The 25,060-nt window shown below is 41.8% G+C and overlaps 1 protein-coding gene across 1 annotated transcript in view; it reads left to right on the forward strand.

The window, feature by feature from the left end:
• The window catches only part of LOC135564238 (utrophin-like), a 71,679-nt gene extending 49,929 nt beyond the window's left edge, over positions 1-21,750 (forward strand). Inside the window, exons 8-13 of the mRNA XM_065008494.1 lie at positions 11,462-11,623; positions 12,236-12,482; positions 16,478-16,553; positions 16,689-16,775; positions 18,541-18,566; positions 20,418-21,750. Of these exons, the coding sequence (XP_064864566.1) occupies positions 11,462-11,623; positions 12,236-12,482; positions 16,478-16,553; positions 16,689-16,775; positions 18,541-18,566; positions 20,418-20,426 (607 nt within the window). The 3' untranslated portion in view covers positions 20,427-21,750. The remainder of the gene's footprint in view (positions 1-11,461; positions 11,624-12,235; positions 12,483-16,477; positions 16,554-16,688; positions 16,776-18,540; positions 18,567-20,417) is intronic.
• Positions 21,751-25,060: the final 3,310 nt, after the last annotated feature.

The raw sequence follows: 25,060 nt of genomic DNA on the forward strand, positions 1-25,060 counted from the left end.
CTCCTAGATGTCCCATAAACACTATTGGGTCTTTATTTCGATTAAATCCGTCCATATAAAGCCTAGATATCGTTATATGTAGACTGTGTGATAAACGAAAAAAACATTGTTTCAAAACGTAACGTCATTTTTTAAAATTCAAAAAGTCGACGATAAACTTTCACAAAACACTTCGAAATACTTTTGTAATGCAACTTTAGGTATTAGTAAACGTTAATAAGCGATAAAATTCATCAGGAGGCGATGTAAAGATCATTAGCTGTCCGTCTGGAAAAATGTCCGGCTAGAAACTCAACGAAAATATCCGGTCCTAGACCTGAAGAAATACGGTGCCTTGCATGTGTTTGACCAAGAAAAAACTCGAAGGCAAATGACAAGACTCTAGACACCGTGTGGAAGCTGTAGGTACTGCAACCTCAGTCAATTCATTGTGGTTCACCTTTATCAATGGGTTCAAGTAGCGCATGGATATATTTTTCCATTTTCAGTGATCAGCTTTTCCTGTGCTTTTCGATGTAAATGCCGTTCTGGTAAAGCCACAGCAGTGATTTAACCAGTTTTATAAACGTCTGAGTGTTTTCTATCCACACAGACTAAGCAAATGCATATACTATATTCCTGGCATGAGTAGCAGGGCGCTGAAATGTTGCGCGATTTTTAACAGAATGTTCAAAAAAGTAGAGGGAAGAGGTTAAGGACAACAAAGTCAAGGTATTGGATTGGCCATCACAAAGCCTTGACCTCAATCACATAGAACATTTGTGGGCAGAACTGAAAAAGCGTGTGTGAGCAAGGAGGCCTACAAACCTGACTCAGTTACACCAGTTCTGTCAGGAGGAATGGGCAAAAATTTACCCAACCTATTGTGGGAAGCTTGTGGAAGGCTACCTGGAATGCTTGACCCAAGTTAAACAATTTATAGGCAATGCTACCAAATACTAACTGAGTGTATGAACACTTTTGACCAACTGGGAATGTGATGAAAGAAATAAAAGCTGAAATAAATCACTCTACTATTATTCCTATTTCACATTCTTAAAATAAAGCGGTGATCCTAACTGACCTAAGACAGGGAATTTTTACTCGGATGAAATGTCAGGAATTGCGAAAAACTGAGTTTAAATGTATTTGGCTAAGGTGTATGTAAACCTCCGACTTCAACTGTATATTATGGCTAGATGTGTTGCTTGTAAACATGTCCTGGAGAGATTTAGCTCCATTCTCCGCCTAGCTCTTATGTCATTGTCTATGGCTCAGTGATTTCAGGCATGGCACTCATTCTATAACTGAAAGAAGATTGATAGCTGACGGTCTTTGAGGTGAGAGTCGAGTATGTCAGGCGTGTGTGTGTGTGTGTGAGAGTGTGTCTGTGTGCGTTCATGGGTGCGTACACTCACATGTGAAGCTCTACTATGCAGTGGAGTGAGCACTAATGGAAGCATCAATCACACCGTACAGAACGGGGAAGAATAGAATTTCATACCTTCATAGCTTCATAGTACATTTATACAATCATAGCTCATTCCATTCATACACAGCATCACAGCCCTTAGCCTTGAGGCAGACAGTCATTGATTGCACTGACTGACAAGTTCGACTCACTTCATCTAGTACTGAATATCATGGAGAACCTGAATACATGTATGGCTACGGTAACATTTCATGGCTCTTGTTTAACTTTTACATTTTTTGGGGGCCCAACCACCACCTCTACTCTTCAGAGGACAAAAATAATCGTTCTTTTTTTCATGTACATTTTACACACATTTGACATATATTTTGTTTTTTTAAAATTACAGCAATAATTAATACAATAGTTACATAGCAAGATTAAAGTAATTTGAAATTTTGAAAAACATATCTAGACAGTACATTATACATTGTGTTTTCAGTCATAACTAATACATAGCACATTAACTTTTAGACCCACTCCTCATCTACTCTCAGTCCATCTACACCTATTTCCGTAAACCGCCCTCTCATGACTTTCATGTGCCATATAATAACTCTGCTGTTATGTTGCACATACATTCTGAACCTGTCCAATCACATCGTATCTGCAGATTTTAAGTTAAAGATAAGTATTTTTTACTGAAAGTATTACTATATTGTTGGCTGATTGACTGTGGTCTTCCAAATCTCCCAACCGTGCTATTTGTAGGATTCATTTTAGATGAATTCCTGAATCTGCGACCAGAACCAAGTTACATAGGGCCAATATAAAAATAAGTGATCTAATGATTGTCTCTTCATAGCAAAATCTGCAGAAATTAGATGGTTGTATAACCAATATACAGCTGAAGTCGGAAGATTACATACACTTAGGTTGGAGTCATTAAAACTTGTATTTCAACCTCTCAAGTTTCTTGTCAACAATCTATAATTTTGGCAAGTCGGTTAGGACATCTACTTTGTGCATGACAAAGTAATTATTTACAGACAGATTATTTCACTGTATCGCAATTCCAGTGGGTCAGAAGTTTACAAACACTAAGTTGACTGTGCCTTGGAAATAATTCCCCCCCAAAAAATCCAGAAAATTCCAGAAAAGTATGTCATGGCTTAGAAGCTTCTGATAGGTGAATTGACATGACTTGAGTCAATTGGAAGTGCACCTATGGGTGTAATTCAAGGCCTACCTTCAAACCTCAGTGCCTCTTTGCTTGACATCATGGGAAAATCCAAAATAAATCAGCCAAGACCTCAGAAAAAATCTGAGGAAAAAGGGGGAGGCTTGCAAGCTGAAGATCACCATCCCAACAGTGAAGCACTGGGGTGGCAGCATCATGTTGTGGGGGTACTTTGCTGCATGAGGGACTTGTGCACTTCACAAAATAGATGACATCATGAGGTAGGAATATTGTGTGGATATTGAAGGAACATCTCAAGGCATCAGTCAGGAAGTTACAGCTTGGTCGCAAATGGGTCTTTCAAATGGACAATGACCCCAAGCATACTTCCAAAGTTCTGGTAAAATGGCTTAAGGACAACAAAGTCAAGGTATTTGAGCCGCAGTGTCAGATTTCAAAAAGGCATTACGGTGAAAGCAGACCATGTGATTAACTGAGGACAGCACCCCGCATACAAACACATGAAAATCATATTTCAACCAGCCAGGTGCGACACAAAAGTCAGAAATAACGATATAATTCATGCCTTACCTTTGAAGATCTTCTTCTGTTGCCACTCAAATGCCCCAGAAACATCACAAATGGTCCTTTTGTTTGATCAATTCCTTCTTTATTATCCCAAAATGTCCATTGATTTTGTGCGTTTGATTCAGAAAATACAAAGGTTCCAACTCGTCCAACATGACTACAAAACATTAGGTATCCTAAAATGTAAATTGTCTATCAAATTTAAGACGGGATATACTGTGTTCGATACCGGACGAAAACAAAGTGAAGCGCGTTCCAGGTCGCTTGCACCAAAAGACTTGAGTCCATCTGAGTGACACATGGAAAGAACAGGGCAGTCTAAAGACTGTTGACATCTAGTGGAATCCATAGGAACTGCAAGCAGATTCCTATTAAAAAGGACTTACTATAGAAAACTAATGGAAAACAGATTTACGTACAAAGAAAATACCTGGATGGATTGTGCTTGGGGTTTCGCCTGCCAAATCAGTTATGTTATACTCACAGACATTATTGTAACAGTTTTCGAAACTTCAGAGTGTGTTCTATCCAAATCTAATAATAATATGCATATCCTTGCTTCTGGGCCTGAGTAGCAGGCAGTTTACTTTGGGCACGCTTTTCATCTGGACATGAAAATACTGCCCCCTAGCCCAAAGAGGTTTTAACAAGAAGTTAAGCTTTATTTTGATGTATTTCACTTGTGATTTTATGAAAGTTAAATATTTATAATTCTGTAGTTTGAATTTTGTACTCTGCAATTTCACAGGATGTTGGCCAGGTGGGACACTACCGTCCCACCTGCCCATAAGAAGTTAAACAATTTATATGCAATGCTACCAAATACTAATTGAGTGTGTGTAAGCTTCTGACCCACTGGGAATGTGATGAAGGAAATAAAAGCTGAAATAAATCATTCTCTCTACTATTATTCTGACATTTCATATTCTTAAAATAAAGTGGTGATCCTCACTGACCTAAGACAGGGAATTTTTGTTAGGATTAAACTTCCAACTTCAACTTTACATAACATGCTGTTTGGCAAGAATTTGTATAATTTAAATTGAAAAACTCTAAGTTTTATTATTTTTTCACCTTTATTTAACCAGGTAGGCCATTTGAGAACAAGTTTTGATTTACAACTGCTACCTGGCAAAGATGCGACAAAAACAACACAGAGTTACACATGGGATAAACAAAAGTAAAGTCCATAACAATAGAAAAATCTAAATACAATCTGAACAAATGGAGTATGGAGGTAAGGCAATAAATAGGTCATAGTAGCGAAGTAATTACATTTTAGCAAATTAACACTGGAGAGATAGATGTGCAGATGATGTGCAAGTAGAAATACTGATGTGCAAAATAGCAAAAAAGTAACTAAAAACAATATTGGGATGAGGTAGGTAGTTGGATGGGCTATTTACAGATGGACTGTGTACAGCTGCAGCAATCGTTAAGCTGCTCAGAAAGCTGATGCTTAAAGTTAGTGAGTGAGATATGTCTCCAACTTCAGCGATTTTTGCAATTTGTTCCAGTCATTGGCAGCGGACAACTGGAAGTTGAGGTGGCCAAAGGAGGTGTTGGCTCTGGGGAAGACCAGTGAGTTATACCTGCTGGAGCGTGTGCTACGGGTGGGTGTTGTTATGGTGACCAGTGAGCTGAGATGGTGGAGCTTTACATAGCAAAGACTGACCTGGAGCCATGGGTCTTACAGATGACCTGGAGCCATAGAGACCTTATAAACCTGGGTCTGGCGACAAATATGTAGCGAGGGCCAGCCGACGAGAGCATACAGGTCGCGGTGGTGGGTGGTATATGGGGCTTTGGTGACAAAATGGATGGCACTGCGATAGACTGCATCCAGTTCGCTGAGTAGAGTGTTGGAGGCTATTTTGTAAATGACATCGCCAAAATCGAGGATTGGTAGGACAGTCAGTTTTACGAGGGTATATTTGGCAGCGTGAGTAAAGGAGGCTTTGTGGCGAAATAGGAAGCCGATTCTAGATTTAATTTTGGATTGGAGATGCTTAATGTGAGTCTGGAAGGAGAGTTGACAGTCTAGCCAGACACCTAGGTATTTGTAGTTGTAGTCAGAACCATCCAGAGTAGAGGTGCTAGTCGGGCGGGCGGGTGTGGGCAGCGATCGGTTGAAGAGCATGCATTTAATTTTACTAGCATTTAAGAGCAGTTGGAGGCCACGGAAGGAGTGTTGTATGGCATTGAAGCTCGTTTGGAGGATTGTTAACCTCTCTGGGATCGTTCGGGATGCTAGCGTCCCACCTCGCCAACAGGCAGTGAAATTGCAGGGCACCAAATTAAAAACAACAGAAATCTCATAATTAGAATTCCTCAACCATACAAGTATTTTACACCATTTTAAAGATACACTTCTCGTTAATCCAACCACAGTGTCCGATTTCAAAAAGGCTTTTCGGGGAAAGCAGAACATATCATTATGTTAAGGCAGCAACTAGTCACAGAAAGCATTCAGCCATTTTCCAAACAAAGAGAGGTGTCACAAAAAGCAGAAATATAGATAAAATTAATCACTAACCTTTGAGGATCTTCATCAGATGACACTCCCAGGACTCAATGTTACACAATACATGTATGTTTTGTTCGATCAAGTTCATATTTATATCCAAAAACCTCAGTTTACATTGGTGCCATGTTCAGTAATGCCTCCAAAACATCCGGAGAAATTGCAGAGAGCCACATCAAATAACATAAATACTCATCATAAACTTTGATGAAAGATACATGTTTTACATATAATTAAAGATAAACTTGTTCTTAATGCAACCGCTGTGTCATATTTCAAAAAAGCTTTACGGCAAAATCACAATATTCAATCATCTGAGAACAGCGTTTCAGCCACAAAAGCAAGCCATACAGTTACCCGACAAATTGTGGAGTCAACAAAAGTCATAAATAGCATTATAAATCTTCACTTACCTTTGCTGATCTTCGTCGGAATGCACTCCCCGGACTACCACTTCTACAAGAAATGTTTGTTTTGTTCGATTACGTCCAGATTTATGTCCAAATACCTCCGTTTTGTTTGCAAGTTTAGTTCACTATTAAGGCACAATGCGCGAGCGCAAAATTCGGACAAAAAGTCAAAAGAGTTCCATTACAGTTTGTAGAAACATATCAAATGATGTTTACAATCATCCTTAGGGTCTTTTCATAATAAATCTTCAATAATATTCCAACCGGACAATAGCGTATTCATTACAGAGGAAAAAGAAGGAACGGCGTGCCCGCGTGACCTCGCAGTAAACAACTGATTGGCCTCAGCCTAGTCCACTTGTTGAAACAGCTCTTATTCGACACCCTTCCACAATAGAAGCCTCAAACAACTTTCTAAAGACTGTTGATATCTGCTGGAAGCCTTGGGAAGTGCAATATGGCCCCATAGACACAGCACAACCTCACATTTCCCACTTCCTGGTTGGATTTGTCTGAGGTTTTCACCTGAGATATGAGTTCTGTTATACTCACAGACATCATTCAAACAGTTTTAGAAACTTCAGAGTGTTGTCTATCCAATACTACTAATAATATGCATATATTAGCATCTGGAACAGAGTAGCAGGCAGTTTACTCTGGGCACCTTATTCATCCAAGCTACTCAATACTGCCCCCCTGTCACCAAGAAGTTAACACAGTGTCCAAAGAAGGGCCAGATGTATACAGAATGGTGTTGTCTGCGTTGAGGTGGATCAAGGAATCACCCGCAACAAGAGCGACGTCATTGATATATACAGAGAAAAGAGTCGGCCCGAGAATTGTACCCTGTGGTACCCCCATAGAGACTGTCAGAGGTCTGGTTAACAGACCCTCCGATTTGACACACTGAACTCTATCTGAGAAGTAGTTGGTGAACCAGGCAAGGCAGTCATTTGAGAAACCAAGGCTGTTGATTCTGCTGATAAGAATACGGTGATTGACAGATTCGAAAGCCCTGGTCGATGAAAACAGCTGCACTGTACTGTCTTTTATCGATGGTGGTTATGATAACGTTTAGTACCTTGAGTGTGGCTGAGGTGCACCCATGACCAGCTCGGAAATCAAATTACACAGTGGGATTTGAAATGGTCAGTGAAATGTTTGGTAACTTCGCTTTTGAAGACCTTGGAAAGGCAGGGCAGGATGAATATACTGTAGGTCTGTAACAGTATGGGTCTAGAGTGTCACCCCCTTTTGAAGATGACCGTGGCAGCTTTTCAATCTTTAGGAATCTCGGATGATACGAAAGAGAGATTGAACAAACTTGTAATAGGGGTTGCAACAATTGCGGCGGATAATTTTAGAAAGAGAGTCCAGATTGTCTAGCCCAGCTGATTTGTACGGGTCCAGGTTTTGCAGCTCTTTCAGAAGATCTGCTATCTGGATTTGGCTGAAGGAGAAGCTGTGGAGGCTTGGACAAGTAGCTGTGGGGTTGCTGAGCTGTTGGCTGGGGTTGGGGTAGCCAGGAGTAAAGCATGACCAGCCGTAGAGAAATGCTTGTTGAAATTCTCGATTATTGTGGTTTTAATCGGTGGTGACAGTGTTTCCTAGCCTCAGTACAGTGGGCAGCTGGGAGGAGGTGCTCTTATTCTCCATGGACTTTACGGTGTCCCAGAACTTTTTGGAGTTAGAGCTGCAGGATGCAGATTTCTGTTTGACAAAGCCATTGCTTTCCTAACTGCCTGTGTGTATTGGTTCCTGCCCTCCCTGAAAAGTTGCATATTACAGGGACTATTCGATGCTAGTGCAGTACACCACATGATGTTTTTGTGCTGGTCGAGGGCAGTCAGGTCTGGAGTGAACCAAGGGCTATATCTGTTCTGAACCAAGGGTATGATTTTTAAGATGGTGAGGAAATTACTTTTAAAGAACAACCATGCATCCTGTACTGTGTAGCCGAGTGTTTTTAAAGGGGCATGCTTTTTAAGATGGTGAGGAAATTACTTTTAAAGAACAACCAGGCATCAGCTGTGTAGCCAAGTGATCATAGGGTCCACTGAGCAGGCCGGGAGCTTCAGGGCTGGCCACTCAGTAGCAGCTAGCTAGCTGCGATGATATGGAGTAATGGTCTAGAGCTTACGGCAGGAATCTGATGATGTAGTGGAGAAAAGCAGTCCGGTATGCTCAGGGTTGATATCGTGCTGTGCAGACTGGCGGGTATTATCCAGGCTAAAAGTGGCTCAGCTAAAGGTAAAGGCCTGCTAGCAGTGGCTAACAACGACTAAATAGCTAGTAGCTAATTAGCTGGTTAGCATCTGATGGCTAGCTGCTGATAGAGGTTCTAGCTATAAGGTCTAAAAATAGCAGATCCGTATCACATTGGGTGAGGTGGGTTGCCGGAAGGTATATTTAATTTAGAAATGAAAAAAGAGATTGAAATATTTTGAAATATGTACAAAATAAATGGGGGAAAAATCAATTTCCACAGGACAATAACAAACACATCTGCACTGTTACGCCATCTTGGATGGAAGATGTTATGTGCCACGGAATCGGCACATCGAAAATCTCTTCCCCACTATTTTGCAACCTGCATGGTGCCACGGTCAGCATTTTGGTCCTAAAGTAAAACTGACATATATTTATTTGAATTTATGCCAATTTTTTGGGACAATTTTGGTCATTAATAAAGGATAGACAAACAAGTTCCCTACCCACCTTGTTTAACCTTGCAATATTCTATTATGTCATCAGTGCCATTTAGCCATATTTGGCCATGAATCCATTAGGAGTCTACCTTCTTGTGAACACAATAGAACTGAAATTACCTGTGAAGCAAAGCATTCTTTATCCACAAATTCTTTCATTTACTAAACACTCTGAATATGAATGTAATGTTAATGAGTACCTGACTACTTGGGACTTTATGGAATGCTGTGTCTGGGTTCTGAAATGTGGCTCCTGGGTGCTGTACATTAGGAGTTTGGCGCTGTGTTAGCCAGATGGTGTTTGCTTAGCCTAGCCATGCTAACAACACAGTTAGCGGTACATGCGCCAAGCCATGGCCCTGACCTTGCCATAGACTGACAATAACAGTCATTACAGATGTTTTGTGTTACATTTTTTGTTACAGCCTGATTTTAAAATGGATTAAATTTAGATTTTTTGGGGGTCACTGGTCTACACACAATAATACCCCATAATATCGAAGTTAAATTATGTTTTTAGATTATTATTATTACATTTTTTTATAAAAATTATAAGCTGAAATGTCTTGAGTCAATTAGTGTTTAAGCCCTTTGTTATAGCAAGCCTAATTAAGTTCAGGATTAAAAATGTGCTTAACAAGTCATATAATAAGTTGCATGGACAATAATAGTGTTTAGCAAGGTACTAATTTAATACTGCAAGAAATGTGGCAAAGCAAATACATTTTTATCCTGAATAGAAAGTGTTATGTTTGGGGCAAATCCAATACAACACATTACTGAGGAACAATCTTCATATTTTCAAACCTAGTGGTGTTTGCATCATGTTATGGGTATGATTGTCATCGGCAAGGACTAGGAGTTTTTTAGGATTAAAAGGAATGCTATAGAGCTAAGCACAGGCACAATCCTAGAGGAAAGCCTGGTTATGTGCTTTCTATAAGACACTGGGAGATGAATTCACCTTTCAGCAGGACTATAACCTAAAACACAAGGCCAAATCTACACTGGAGTTGCTTACCAAGAAGACCATGAATGTTCCTGAGTGGCAGGTTTACAATTTTGACTTAAATCTAATTGAAAATCTATAGCAAGACCTGAAAATGGTTGTCTAGCAATATTCAATAACCAATTTGATAGAGCTTGAATACTTTTTTAAAGAATAATGGCCAAATATTACACAATCCAGGTGTGGAAAACCCAGCCTCATCCAGAAAGACTCACAGCGGTTACAAAGTATTGACTCAGGGGTGTGAATGCTTATATAAATGAGATACAGTATTTCTGTATTTCATTTTCAATTCAGTTGCAGAAATGTCTAAAAGATATGTTTTCAATGTGGGGTATTGTGTGTAGATGGGTGAAAAACAACAACAATTCAGGCTGTAACACAACACATTTTGGAATAAGTCCAGGGGTATGAATACTTTCTGAAAGCACTGTAACTAGCCAGCCAAGCCATAGAATGAGAATTGGATTGGCAATAGAAATTGTGAAGGGATGGATCGAATGTGTCCTGGGAGAGCCAACATGGCGTCTAGTTTCAATTAAAAACACTGCTTTCAAGTTGGCCAAATGGAAACAGTCTCTCTGGCTGTCAGTGTGGCTTTGCCGATGGATGGCACTTCCTGTGGTAATGGACAGGTGGCTGAATCATCCTACCCCTCCATGCATGTGTGATGGTTTGTTGTGGTTTAATCCCTGGGCGTGTGTGTGTGTGTGTGTGTGGGGGGGGGGTTGAGTGAAGGTGATAGCTGCGGTTTAGGAAGACCTGCTACCGCATCTCAGATCATTCAAATATGACACAGAAAAACGTGGACCCATCCTTCCTTCTCTTTACATTTTTACATTTTAGTAATTGAGCAGACGCTCTTATCCAGAGCGATTTACAGGTAGTGCGTTCATCTTAAGATTGCTAGGTGGGGACAACCACATATCACATACAAACTACATTTTAAGGTAAAGTAGCTGAGAGGGGCTGAGTTGGAGTTGGGTTTGAGCATAGCCTGAAGGTAGGGAGGGGTAGTTCCTCTTGCTGTTGTGTAGGAAAGCACTCTTTCTCCATGTCTGTCTCCTTTCTCCTTACTCCCCTTCGCTCTCCCTCCTTTCTATCGCTCTCATGCGTTTATCTGATGGTGGAGATTGTCAGATCTGTGTTGCAGAGAGGATCTAGCTCCCAGCCATACAGTACAGTCCTACAACAGCTAGCCAAAGCTAAAGTCAAAACCACTGAGCCCATGTTGTGGAACTACCAAAGACTATTTAGATAAACTCTTTGAACGTAAACTTAGTTCGAGGTGGAGCACACTGTCACACAATCCATCTAATATAATGAAACTCTTGTAGAATGACAATAAGCACTGTATTTATTTATTACGTTTATTTGAGCAGCGACAATGTACATCAAAACATAAGTCTCAGATGTGAGAAGTGATGTGTTGTACCAGATTTAGCTAACAGCTCATTTACATGTGCAGTTCCTGTCCAGGTGAATATATAAACATGAAAACATTATATCCAACAGACAGTATACATACATACATAAGACATATTAAAAAGGAGGTCAGGACATAGACACATTTCAAATCAAAAGTCAAGACATAACCCGTAAAAGTCATGCAGTTAATTAGTATTGATTAGTTTCTCTTCTCTCTCCCATAGGGATGATGAGCATGCTATGATCCTGCAGTACTGCCAGAACCTAGGGGGGGAGGTGTCTCCCTGCAGCCAGTCCCAGAGCCCTGCCCAGATCCTACAGGCCGTGGAGAGAGAGGAGTGGGGAGAGCTGGAGCGAATCATCCAGCGTCTGGAGGACGAGCAGTGGTAAGGGATAGGTTGTCTTACCAAAAGTGATGCCCAGTGTCTTCTTCTCATAGTTCCTCATCTCTTCTCGCTCTCTCTTTACCCAAGACAAACTTTCACACACACACATACACACTGTCACCTCAGGGTGTCTCAGTCAGCTCTCTCTCTCTCTCCCCCCCTCTTTGAATAGTGAATTGGGGTGGTGTAAGGTCAGCGATGACAGCATTCCATTGTATTTGAAGCTGCTGTGTCTTTCTCTCTGTCTGAGGCAGTGGCTGTGTCTGTGATTTAGCTCTGCTCACAGTCTGCTCTATGAGCCAGGCTATAAACGCCAGTTAAATTAATAATACAGTCAGTCTGGAGCCTACGGCTCTATACACACAGATAAAAACAGGGCCAGGACCTCTTTGTACAGTGGCTTCAGATAAGATTTCACTGAGACAGAGAAGGGGTAGAGGGAGATTCTAGTAGTACTATTGGGCTCATCATACAATATGTGTGAGCACGATTGTGTAGTGACTGTGTGTATGTATGTGTGTGCTTGTGTGTCTGCATGTGTGTGTGCGTCTGCATGTGCAGTGTGTCGGACTCCTGCATCTTCCTAAGCCTATCTCTGTGTGTCTCCCCAAGGACCCTGCAGAGGGAGTATGAGCAGCTGAAGGAGCAGCATGGGGGTCAGCGGGGGCCTGGTTCTGTGGGGCTCTGGGACCCTGAGGGGTCATCTCACCCCAGGGGTCCTGATGAGGCTGACCTGCTGGCTGAGGCCAAACTGCTCCGGCAGCACAAGGGCCGTCTGGAGGCCCGCATGCACATACTGGAGGAGCACAACAAACAGCTAGAGTCCCAGCTCCACCGGCTCAGACAACTACTGCACCAGGTGGGGAACACATAGAGGGACACATACAGTATACGAACACACACCAACTCAGACAGCTTGTTAGTGCAATATGTGTGTTGATAACACACACAGAGTGACAAACATGCATGTTCCAGCTGTGGCATTACTTCTATTGCACTGATCATGCAACAACAACAAAACATCCTTCTTAGCCTAGAAAGTGTCCTTGTTTGTTTTATAACTCATTCCTATAAAGTTAGAACCTGATCATATTGCAACCAGCCTCCTAATCCCTCCCTTTCCAGTAACCTATCCTTCTTTCCTCTGTGAATGCCTCGCCTGATGCTCAGTAAATTAGGATGATTTTTTTTTTAGGTGTGTGGAAATAAAATCTCTCCAACCAAACAGAGTCAATCAGAGCAGATAAACGGCAGGCAGGTAGGTTTTGACCCAGGGCCCTGGAGCTGAAAGCTGAGAGGCAAAGTATTAAGTAATCTCAGCCTGGGGGAGAAAAGGTGACTTGGCTAATTTTTAGGGGATTAGGGGCTCATTTAAACCTTGCAAGACACACACTCACAAACACACACTCACACTCATGCACAGACACACACCACAGCCCGGTATCTTACACAAACATGAACATCCAAGCATAGACACATCCATGCATACACAGAGTCCTCAGATATCCAGATCCTGACTCAGCCACAATGAACATTATTTATTTTTTAAAACTGTACTACGTTGTTTGAACGAGATTATAAATCATTCAAAAGATATAAGTCGTTCAAATAAGATTTATAAAAAAAATGTGCCTTCTGTAGTTCTCTGACATTCACAGAATATGTCACGGCTTCCGCCGAAGTTGATTCCTCTCCTTGTTCGGGCGGCGTTCGGCGGTCGGCATCGTCTGGTTTTCTTAGTAGTCATTGATCCATTTTTCATTTTCCATTTGTTCTGTCTCGTCTTCCCACACACCTGGTTTCAATTCCATCATTACATGTTGTGTATTTAACCCTCTGTTCCCCCCATGTCCCTGTTCAGAATTGTTTATTGTAAGTGCTTGTGCACAATATTTCTGGTGTGCGACGGGTTTTGTACCCATTGTATTTATTGTTCTGTTTACGGTGATTTTTATTATTAAACTGAGCCGTTGTAACACAGTTTTTGCTCTCCTGCGCCTGACTTCTCTGCCAACAGTACGCACCCCTTACAGAATAAATGTTTATTAATCTTTTTAGCTCATCAGTGTCAGTTTATGGCTAACCAAATGTGTATGGATCTCTGAAGTGAAGCATAAGAAAGATGTTCCTAATTGACAGGAAACATTTGAAAATGTATACATTTTTTGGTTGCAGAAATGCCTTCTTGAACCTTAATAACAAACTCATAGGTGATCTGTAAATATGATCTGTAAATATGAATAAGTCATAATAATTATGGAGGATTCTTCCTGGCTACACTTGATTGGCTAAGACAATGGTGGGGCTGGTGAGAAATTAGTCCTGATTGGTCTGCCATTCCACAGGCTACTGTCTAACAGAATGACATTGATAGGGGTGGGGGCCAAAGAAGATCTGAAATCCTCACGAGGGGCTGCAGTGGCTCACAGGGTCTGCGTACCCACATCCATACCATGTGGGCTGCCAGTTGCCCATCCCTGGTTTACACTATGATTTCTTGGCTTTTACCAATGTATCTTTAGTATTAAAATGTTACTGATACATTGATCTGACTGCTATACTGTATTTCATATACAACACTATCTCATGTGGCATACTGTAATGAATCACTTATAGTAGATAGTAACAAAAAGAGTTGATTTGATAAAATTGGTCAAGCAATGTCTGGCTGTGAAGCTGAATCATAAGAGTATAATTACAACAGACCCATTACATCCTCAGCCTCCTTGAATCCCATGTAGACTCCTGTCGGTGAGGGATATTTGCACCGAATTGCACAAACTCCACATTAAGGCAAGAGTCTTCCTTTCCCTCGTCCCAGTCTCTCTCCCTTCAGTGCCCACTCCAACACCAGTCGATATGCAACCAGCCTGTATTGACTACGAACAAATATAAGTTATTTGTGAATTGAGTGCAATTATAAAGCAAAGGTTACCAATAGATTATCTTCTTTATATTTTGTTACTTTGTGCTGGGACAAGCAAGAATAATGTCACTTACTTGATTGACAGGTGTCCATTCAGTCCAGCAGGTATGAGCTGCTTCTTCCAGTTTTATTTTCAACTCCAGGATTGATGAGCGCAGAAAAGTCTTCGAGGTTTGTTACACAATCTCTGGGTGTGCTGCTATCTTTGCTGCAGATATCAAGCCCCCCAATCTATGGCATAACAAGTCCCACTCTGTGCAGCACAAACACTCATCGTTGGTTGCCATGGGTTGACAAGCCCCGCAGTTGCACCACCACTCCCCCTCAGACCTGGTATTTGCCACTGCTCCTGGTAGCTCGGCTACAGGCTCTGTTGATTCAGCCTCATTCTGTGTTGCTCAGCGTCGAATAAATATGGCTCTGTATAAAAGAAAAGATATCTCAAAGTCCGACATGATTTATCAAATGTTATGATGATTTACCAATACGAAGAAAGCTAGCTACTTTAGCTGCTACAGTACGCAACAGCTGGCTGTCTCCTGGGAGTTTTGTTTACAAAACCCCAGCAAGCCTTGCAGGAAGAGAGCGCAGGCAGAACACAAAGTAGTCCGTAAATGAGGAAGTTGATAGAATCTTATTTCTTAAATTATCAGCACAGTTAACTGGTGTTTAAAATATTGATAGCTATGTATAGCTTTGTAAGACCTTAAATGACAAACCACCCAGTTTAGGAGTAGTAAGAAGAGGAGAAGCTGGGCTAATGATATGCTACCTTCAACTTCCTTCAAATTGCACACAGAGACATAAAAATGTATCCATGATTTTGTCTGTAGGAAATTACCCAAAATACCAATGTAGGCCTCTAAATCCGAATAAATTGTAATAAACGCTAAACAAAAAATATGATATTTTGTACTGCATGTTCAGGTTTTATTAGAGAGCTCTGTGTAGTCAGTGCAATTTTCAGTGAACCCTACAGACATTGTGTGAAAGCTCTGGAGAGGTTTCCATCACGTTAACCTTTAATACCGCTGGGGACTGAATAGGAGTTAGGAGACGAGCCAGAGATTGTACAGACGGGGAGAGAGGAGAGGAGCGAGGGATGGGATAGGCAGGCAGGCTAATTTGATTGTCTCTGGAAAGCTAAGGGGCATATTGGACTAGATAGTAAATGCCAGTGGATATCAGGTGCCCTGTTCTGTGTGCGTGCGTGTTCATACATTCATGCTTTTACTGCATTGATGAACTGTCAAGTTTGCTTGAAGATCCTTAAAAACATGTTGAGTATGCTGTCTTACAGTATTAACTTTGTTTATCCATTTTATTGGTATTATGTCTCTCTCTTTCTTTTTCATGGTAACTGAAATGCCTTAGCCAAGTACACAACATGGATTCACAGAAGTTTCTAAGCCAGTTCCCCATGAAATAATTCGACTTTTTCATGACTAAAAGTCATCGAATTAAACTAACAAGAATCCAAACCATTAGATATTTAGCGGAACTCAAAGACAGGGAGTGGCGGTGTTTGACACAAATTGGGACAGGGCAATAGACACATGTAAATATTACTACACGTGATGACATATTTGATCCCAGCCCCATCGTGTCACACTGTGTGGTATTTCCTTGTATGTGACTGATGATTTCTATGCAGAGCAAAATTTTGTTTGATGCCTCCACAAGTGAAGTATGCCACTATAAATAATGAAGAGTGAGGACTCCATGTTTTAGTAATGATGCTTGTCCTTATCTCTCTCCCTCCCTGTTCTTTATTTTTCTTTCTGACTTTGTTCTTGTTTTTCTCTCGATTCTTCTGTTAGCCTCTTCTCGTCTTACTTGAACCTCAATCCCTCCTCTTGTTTTTTCCCCCTCCTCCCTTGCCCTCTTTACTACTCCATCTATCTTTCATCGTTTTTCCTCTCTCTCAGCCGGAGATGGACTCCAGGGTGAATGGAGTGTCGTCCCCCCGCATGCAAGAGCGAAGGGCCCTCACCGAAAACACAGGTCGGTTCGACACACATACATACACACACACACACACACACACACACACACACACACACACACACACACACACACACACACACACACACACACACACACACACACGGTGTGTTAAACTGTTTGTGTGTGTTTCAGATGAGCTGTTGTACCACTCACACAACAGAAGCTCTGACAATGCAGACGTCTTGGAACAGATCAACACCATTTATCCTGAGTGCAGTCGTAAATCCTCTATCTCTACCTCCCTCTCATCTTTTCTCTGTTTACCTCCCTCTGCTCTTACCTTTTCCTGGGCAAGAGGAGTTTAGTTAAAAGTAATCTACAGGATGCTGTGTGGGTATCAATACTGGTTTTACTGCTCACTTGGCAGGCGCAATGACTCAAAGATTTCAACAATGATCTCAACAACACTAATAGATAATAAACTCAGCAAAAAAAGAAACGTCCCTTTTTTACAGGACCCTGTCTTTCAAAGACAATTCTTAAAAATCCAAATAACTTCACAGATCTTCATTGTAAAGGGTTTAAACAATTTTTCCCATGCTTGTTCAATGAACCATAAACAATTAATGAACATGCACCTGTGGAACAGTCGTTAGGACACTAACAGCTTACAGACGGTAGGCAAATAAGATCACAGTTCTGAAAACTTAGGACACTAATGAGGCCTTTCTGCTGACTCTAAACAACACCAAAAGAAAGATGCCCAGGGTCCCTGCTCATTTGCGTGAACGTGCCTTGGGCATGCTGCAAGGAGGCATGAGGACTGCAGATGTGGTCAGGGCAATAAATTGCAATTGCAGACAGTGCTACAGGGAGGCAGGACGGACAGCTGATCGACAGCTGATCGTGCAGCTGATCGTGCTCGCAGTGGCAGCCCACATGTAGCAAGACCTGCACAGGATCGGTACATCCGAACATCACACCTGCGGGACAGGTACAGGATGGCAGCAACAACTGCCCGAGTTACACCAGGAACGCACAATCCCTCCATCAGTGTTCAGACTGTCCGCAATAGGCTGAGAGAGGCTGGACTGAGGGCTTGTAGGCCTGTTGTTAAGGCAGGTCCTCACCAGACATCACTGGCAACAACGTTGCCTATGGGCACAAACCCACCATCGCTGGACCAGACAGGACTGGCAAAAAGTGGGATGACTGGCAAAAAGTGCTCTTCTCAGAAAAGTTGCGTTTTGTTCTCAGGAATGAGCGTTAGACCGAGGCCTGTACTCTGGAGCAGGATTTGGAGGTGGATGGTCCGTCATGGTCTGGGGTGGTGTGTCACAGCATCATCGGACTGAGCTTGTTGTCATTGCAGGCAATCTCAATGCAGTGCGTTACAAGGAAGACATCCTCCTTCCTCATGTGGTACCCTTCCTGCAGGCTCATCCTGACATGACCCTCCAGCATGACAATGCCACCAGCCATACTGATCATTCTGTGCGTGATTTCCTGTGTCAGTGTTCTGCCATAGCCAGCGAAGAGCCCGGATCTCAATCCCATTGAGCACGTCTGGTACCTGTTGGATCGGAGGGTGAGGGCTAGGGCTAGGCCCCCCCCAAGAAATGTCCAGGAACTTTCAGGTGCCTTGGTGGAAGAGTGGGGTAACAGCTCACAGCAAGAACTGGCAAATCTGGTGCAGTCCATGAGGAAGAGATGCACTGCAATACTTAATGCAGCTGGTGGCCACACCAGATACTGACTGTTACTTTTGTTTTTGACCCCCCCCTTTGTTCAGGGACACATTATTCAATTTCTGTTATTCACATGTCTGTGGAACTTGTTCCGTTCATGTCTCAGTTGTTGAATCTTGCTATGTTCATACAAATATTTAAGTTTGCTGAAAATAAACGCAGTTGACAGTGAGAGGGCGTTTCTTCTGAGTTTACTTAGTTTACGCGCACGTGTGTGTGTGTAGGAGCAGTGTTGGTGCAGGGAGAGGGTCAATATTGTGTTTTTTCTCACAAAGTTGTTTCTGCTTTTCTTGTAGCTTCAAGCCTCTCCTCGAGACCACAGGTAATCTATATTTCTCATCCCTCTGCATAATATCCGCTGCACTCAGGATCTGATAGGAGGAAATTAGCTGGGGCTCATTTCGGAATGGGTGAATGTGCAAATGAGAAAAACAGGTATACTGCCGCTAGCTACTTGGCATGCATTCCAACTGTTCAATGAACTGAATGTACAAGAGATTCAGGCACTCTCTGGAGGAGAATGGCAGTTTTGTGCTTATCAAGGGCAGTAGATAGGACAAAGGGGAGGGAGTAACAAAACACACAGAAAATAAAATAGATCACTGAAATGTACTTGTATATGGAGGCAGAGATGGATTCTGAGGCGCTGTAGACCAGCAAACAAGTTTACTGCTGTTACTCTAATTACTGTGTCGTCTTCTCTATCTCTCTCTCCCACCCTCTCTCTCTCTCTCTCTCGCCTAATAACATCTCAGCTCATCTCAACTCTTCCCATTGCCTTACAGTCAGTTAAACCATTTATTTGTTACGTAGTAGTATTTGGCCGCTCCTTCACAAGAGCCAATTTCTTTTCCCTCGCCAGTATTTTTTTTCTTCCCTTGATGTCCATTATGTTAGCCAGTGCTATCTGATTTTTTTTCACAGATTTAATTAAACCTGGGTCAGTTTTGGTATTTATGTCCTCTTAATATGCACCCATAGTCAACACACATTTGCCACTTATCTATTTTATTCCCTCCTTTCTTATCTATACTGATGGGTTCTGACTTCTACACTTGAAAAAATATGAATTATTATTATTCATGTCATTATTCATGTCACTGAGGGAGAGGGGAATGTAGAACGACAACATTTGAGATAAATAAGCTTTTTGCGCGTATGGAACATTTCTTGGAGTATTTCAGCTCTTGAAACATGGGACCAACACTTTACATGTTGTGTTCATATTTGTGTTCATTGTAACTCTATTAAAAGTAGTTCTTGTAAATTCCTCTAACCCCAGAGTACAGTTGAATATGTTGAAATGTCCATTCAGATCCCAGCCTCTTGTTCAGAGGAGACTCCTTTAAAAGCCTCTCCCAGAATCCTTAGTGCCCATCTGCGTCCCTTATGTCTCCTGTCTCCTCTCTCTAAATGAGTTGTGAAGGGCTTGAGAGACTGCCAGTCTGTTTTCCAACATGCCCTGATTGCATTTTAAGAGCCTCTGATACTTTATCTGCTGATGTGTGTGGTTTATATCAAAACACAGCAAAATATATGTATTTTCTATGCATCCCTGAACTCTCATTCCCTCCCCATATAGAAATAACTGTGGGTAGACACATTTATTTTGTGTCACGGCTGTTGTAAGAACGGGACCAAGGCGCAGCGGATGTTGAGTTCCACATATTCAATTCAAAGAGAAACTTAAACAAAACAAAATATATAAAACCGAACACCTAAACGTGACTACGTGGTGCACCTGCACAAACCCAAAACAATATCCCACAAACACAGATGGGAAAAATATCTACTTAAATATGATCCCAATTAGAGACAACGATTACCAGCTGCCTCTAATTGGGAATCATACAAAACACCAACATAGAAAATATAAACTAGAACACAACATCGAAATTATAAACTAGAATACCCCCTAGTCACGCCCTGACCATAGAGAGCCCTTGTTTCTCTATGGTGTAGCAGGTCAGGGCGTGACATTTTGAAAGAGTTTATTTTATTTTACCTCAGTGATTATTCTGACAGAGAAATGTCAGGAGGAGACACTTTTTGCTCTTGATCATTTTTGTTTAGTATAGCTAATTTGTGTGCATGTGTGTGCTCACCAGTGTGTGTGTGTGTTTGTATGTGGATGGTCTGCTATGTAATGTGTGTGTTTTATCTCTGTTTTCAGGTGATGTGAGGATCCTCAGAAAGTTCCTTTCGGAGAGAGAGAAACATTCCCAAACACACAGCTTATACGCTCTCCCTTTTCTGGCGGACAGACGGAGAGCTAGAGCCCCTAGCAAGAGACCTCCCTAAAACCCAAAGACATACAGAACTTTACTGCTATTACCACGTCGTCATCGTCTAGTACTATGCAAAATGTACATTTTATGAACTGTAGATTGCACCTGGAGTCGGTTAAACATTTGTCAGTGATTTTTAAGAACATGCCGATTGTTATGGAGTTCGGGGGCTTTGTATAAGAGCATGTGCTTTTTGGGAATTTTTTTGTTGCTTTTGTTTTGTTCTGCTTAAACTGGGAATCAAACTGTTTACATTGTTGTTATTCCACTGCCTCCCTCTGCTTGTACCCTCTGCCGTCTCCACGATGGACATGTTCACTGTTTTTCTCTCTGATTTGGGAAAGAGAAGGCCCAATTTAAGATTATCGCCTCAAATGATCCTTTTAGACAATCGGCTCTGTGTTAGTCCTTGAAGCTTCACGTTTGTTTTTGAAAATATTTTTCCTCTTTAAAGCGTTAATAATGCTTTTCTGTCGGAGTTGTCATGCCGGCCGCAATTGCAATGTAAACTTAACCTCTTCTGTGCCTATACAGTTGTCACTCCAAGTGTGGCAGACTGGTTTACCGTTGTAGTAATTCATTTGGATTGTTGTATTAAGGCGAGATAGTGGAAACAATAAATTCATTGAATTTAAAGCTGTTCAGAAATAATCGGGTTTGTAAGTGGCAATTGTAAGAGGTCATTGTGTAGAATAGTTTTATAAATCGATGTAAAAAAAAATAATAAGAAAGCCATGATTGCCTTGCTACCTCAGACACAAACACCTTTTCATTTGCGTGGTCTGTAGCTCGTTTCATTTCAATTTTACTGTACTCGTGACAAGAAAACGAACCGAAAAACATTCTAAGTGTGTTGCTTATAGATGTGTACATGCTTTGGGGAGATACCTAGTAGATAAAACACATCCTATTACTTTACCACCGATGGGTCTGTGGCCTGCTGCCCATCATCAGTATACCGTGTCTGTATGTTTTGATTTTCCCCTGTCAGACCTCTAGCACTGGTCTCTCTCAGAGTTATGCGTCGTGTTTTGTGCTTTGCTATCCTGTAAAACTTGTTTGTTTAAATAACACTACTATAACCTCCTCCAACTATGTCCTTGGACTGATGATAGAGATGATGATGATGGTCTTGCCTGAGGTATGCGGTGTAAATTGACCACACTACATGTAATATGGCTACATATGTTTTATTCTAAATACATTTTTATAACAGCTGTTCTTTCTGTGGACTCTTGATTCAAGGACGTATTAACAATGTGTGCTTCCCCAGAATTATACATTTGGTCTGCTCTACAAGCCGGCAACTGTGTTAGTCTTATAATACGAAACAACAAGTGAGAAAAATGGCGAGATCCTTTATGGTGTTTGTTTGCAGTACAAATGTCCAACGTATGTTTAAACAGTTAGGCAATCAAGTGACATTGTGAATACTGAATAGTGTCATTAGGATTGTTGTCAGTTTGTCACAGACAACCCAGTAGATATTACTTTCTAATGTGAAGCATTCTATCACCATTCATACATTTTTTAAACAAGCACATATGTAAAGTTGTTTACCCTCCCTCCTTGCAAACGTCTCATCAGGAAAATATTACCCAGGATTCACCGCCGTCCCATGGCAGGCATCCATAACGGTTATGATGAAAATGGTCCTCGTTATAAGCAGAAATCTGCCATGTCGCCAGGCGCCCAGCGCGGGCTTCATCATTATTATTTATCAGAGAAATTGATTGCGCAGCATGAGGTTCTGTCATTATAGTAATGTTACCAGAGGATGGAGCTGAGCGGGAACTGAGAGAACAAATGAATGATGGGAAGTAGTTAGCCAACAAACCCAGCTTCCTTCCTTCCACATGCAGTCCTCTGTTACCCCATACTACGCTAAAAACTTATTTCACCAGATTATTACTCACAAGCAGAAGCATTCATCACTTATTCCTGTACACCCTTTTATTTAAAGAGTATATGTCCAATTAATATTGTTGAAGGTGAGATTCATCTTGGTCATATAAATGGCGCTGAAACTGTTCATGTATGCTCATTGCTTTGCACGCCATTTTGTATTATTTTTGATAGAGATTAGTTTATCAATCACTTCCTTCTTCCCTTCAATTCTTCGTCTTTCCTTTCTTCCACCTAATTTCTCTCTCCATCCGTCCTCCTTTCCTTCCTTCCCTCCTTTATAAGGTTATCATGACACATCCTAAATGCTGTCATGTAAAAGCAACATGGTGGAAACCTAACCCCTCACTTCATTTCTCACACCAGCATAGTGCTCAGCCAGAGAAAAGGAGTACTCAGACTTTAACGGTACTCAGACCAATCCCTTGATAATTCTCTTCATGATGATCTTGATCAAATCTATTTGTAGAGCGGCCAGCATGTACCCCAGAGTCACTAATTAGTTGAAGTAGTGCAGCTAGAATATCTGCATGCTGGCAAGTATGAGCTTCATTTCATCTCCAGTGGCACTCGACTGGTCAGCCTTCGTCCTACAGTTCAATATGTGTATATTTAACCTTTATTTTCCCTGGTAAGTTGACTGAGAACACATTATTTACAGCAACGGCCTGGGGAATAGTTACAGGGGAGAGGTGGGGGAATGAATGAGCCGATTGGAAGCTGGGTATGATTAGGTGGAACAGCAGCCTCCATATAGTAGTGTATAGTAAGTAGAGTAAGGAGTAAGTCTTTCAACTGCTTAGGCACTGTTCAAATAGAGATATTTCATCCTCCAATGTCCCAGGGTGTGTCAATTAGTCAAACATACCCAGTTTGTACCCTAGTGATGTTCACACTTGTAAAGGTAAATACATTATTAATAAGTTATGAACTTGTGTACCCAGAGGAGGCTCTTCACTGTGTTCAGTACCACTGACAGTTAATTAAAAGCCAATGCCGAGGCATAGCCGGATCAACTTATTTAGTGTCCATGGCTCCCCTGAAAGGATGCAGTTTGAGAAGTTCAATAACGGAATTGCTCATGCTTAGTTTGCATGCGTTGAAATGTCGCAGAAAACGTCTTGCCATCCAATCTGATGCTAAAGTGACAAGACGTTCAATCTCAGCCTTGGAAACATGCTTTGACCTTTCTGCTAAAGGCTAAGCTAGTCTTGGCTAGCTAGCTGACATCCATGGATGAATACGTCATGCTCACATTCTACAACAGTGTAGCATAGCAGTAAACCTGGACCAGTCATAATCTGCTAACCGGTAGTTCCATAGGATTGTAGTGCTGCTTGTATATCATCCAAACATCATCCTACATCATCATCTCAGTCCCTCAATAAGGGCATTCAAACAATAACGGTCCAATTTAATTCATTTGTTATTCCTTTCCTGGTGAGTCACAATCTGTTTGTACTAAATGTCTTTGTTACTAAGTAAAACAAAAAAACAACAACCTCTCTCTGCTCTTCCCTCAACTTCCTCAGCTGTCTCCCTACGGGCTTGCTGTGAAGTGGCCAGTCGTCATGGCGGTTCCAGTGAAGGGGACAGGAAGGGAGGGTGAAATGGGCTGGGAGGGGGAGATGGATTTGTTTTTTTTTCCCTACGTGGTACAGCTCGCACGCTGGCCTCCTCTCTGACCGTTTCCTTTGAGCTGGTGTGTGTGTGTGTGTGTGTGTGTGTGTGTGTGTGTGTGTGTGTGTGTGTGTGTGTGTGTGTGTGTGTGTGTGTGTGTGTGTGTGTGTGTGTGTGTGTGTGTGTGTGTGTGTGTGTGTGTGTGTGTGTGGTGTGTAGTGGCGGCGACAGTGGTTTTGGCCTCCTGGCACGGAGGAGGGACAGATGCAGTGAGAGAGAGGGAGGGAAAAAGAAGTTGGTGTGGGCTGGAAACCTGCAGGATGGAGGGAGGGGGAAGGATAGAGAGAGGGAGGGAGAGAGAGATACATAAGGAAAGAGGGAGTGAAAGAGAAAGATGATGTTGGGGTGACAGAGACAGGATACTATACGGTGAGTCAGAGTTGTGAAGACAGGGAAACTTTAAAGTAAAGTCCCTGAGTCACCTAAAATGAATAAGTAGCTTAATATGCAGTTACTCTGCAAAGTGCTGGTACATAAATCGTCTGACTGAATAGAGCAGCGGTGGCATTAGCTGCATCTTTGCCTCGCTCTGTGCGGTCTCTTACTTTACTGTCTTGTGAAGTTCTGTTAATGGATGAACACTGCCCTGAGGACGATGCTCCCAGTGAGACTGGTTTTGGCTGGCTGCTACACAGACCATGTTTATCATAGTCAGAGTCGGCATGTTTAGCTAAAGGCCTTAAATAAAGGGAGGTAGACAGATCTGGGGAGGGGAGAGAGGAAACTAACACATCCCACTCTTCAGATATATCACTGCTGCCTAATGCACTTCATTAACACTCCTACTAATATGACAGAGTGCAGACAGAGTTCCAGTCACACACAGCCACCACGCTGCGGCTTTAGCATAAATCACACTCATCTACTCATTTCTCTTTTCTCTCATTCCCATTCATTTCTAGTACTGTGCCGCTTTCACCCTTTTCTCTTAAATTAATGTTCT

The sequence above is a fragment of the Oncorhynchus nerka genome, linkage group LG24, assembly GCF_034236695.1.
Source record: "Oncorhynchus nerka isolate Pitt River linkage group LG24, Oner_Uvic_2.0, whole genome shotgun sequence".
Lineage (NCBI taxonomy): Eukaryota > Metazoa > Chordata > Actinopteri > Salmoniformes > Salmonidae > Oncorhynchus > Oncorhynchus nerka.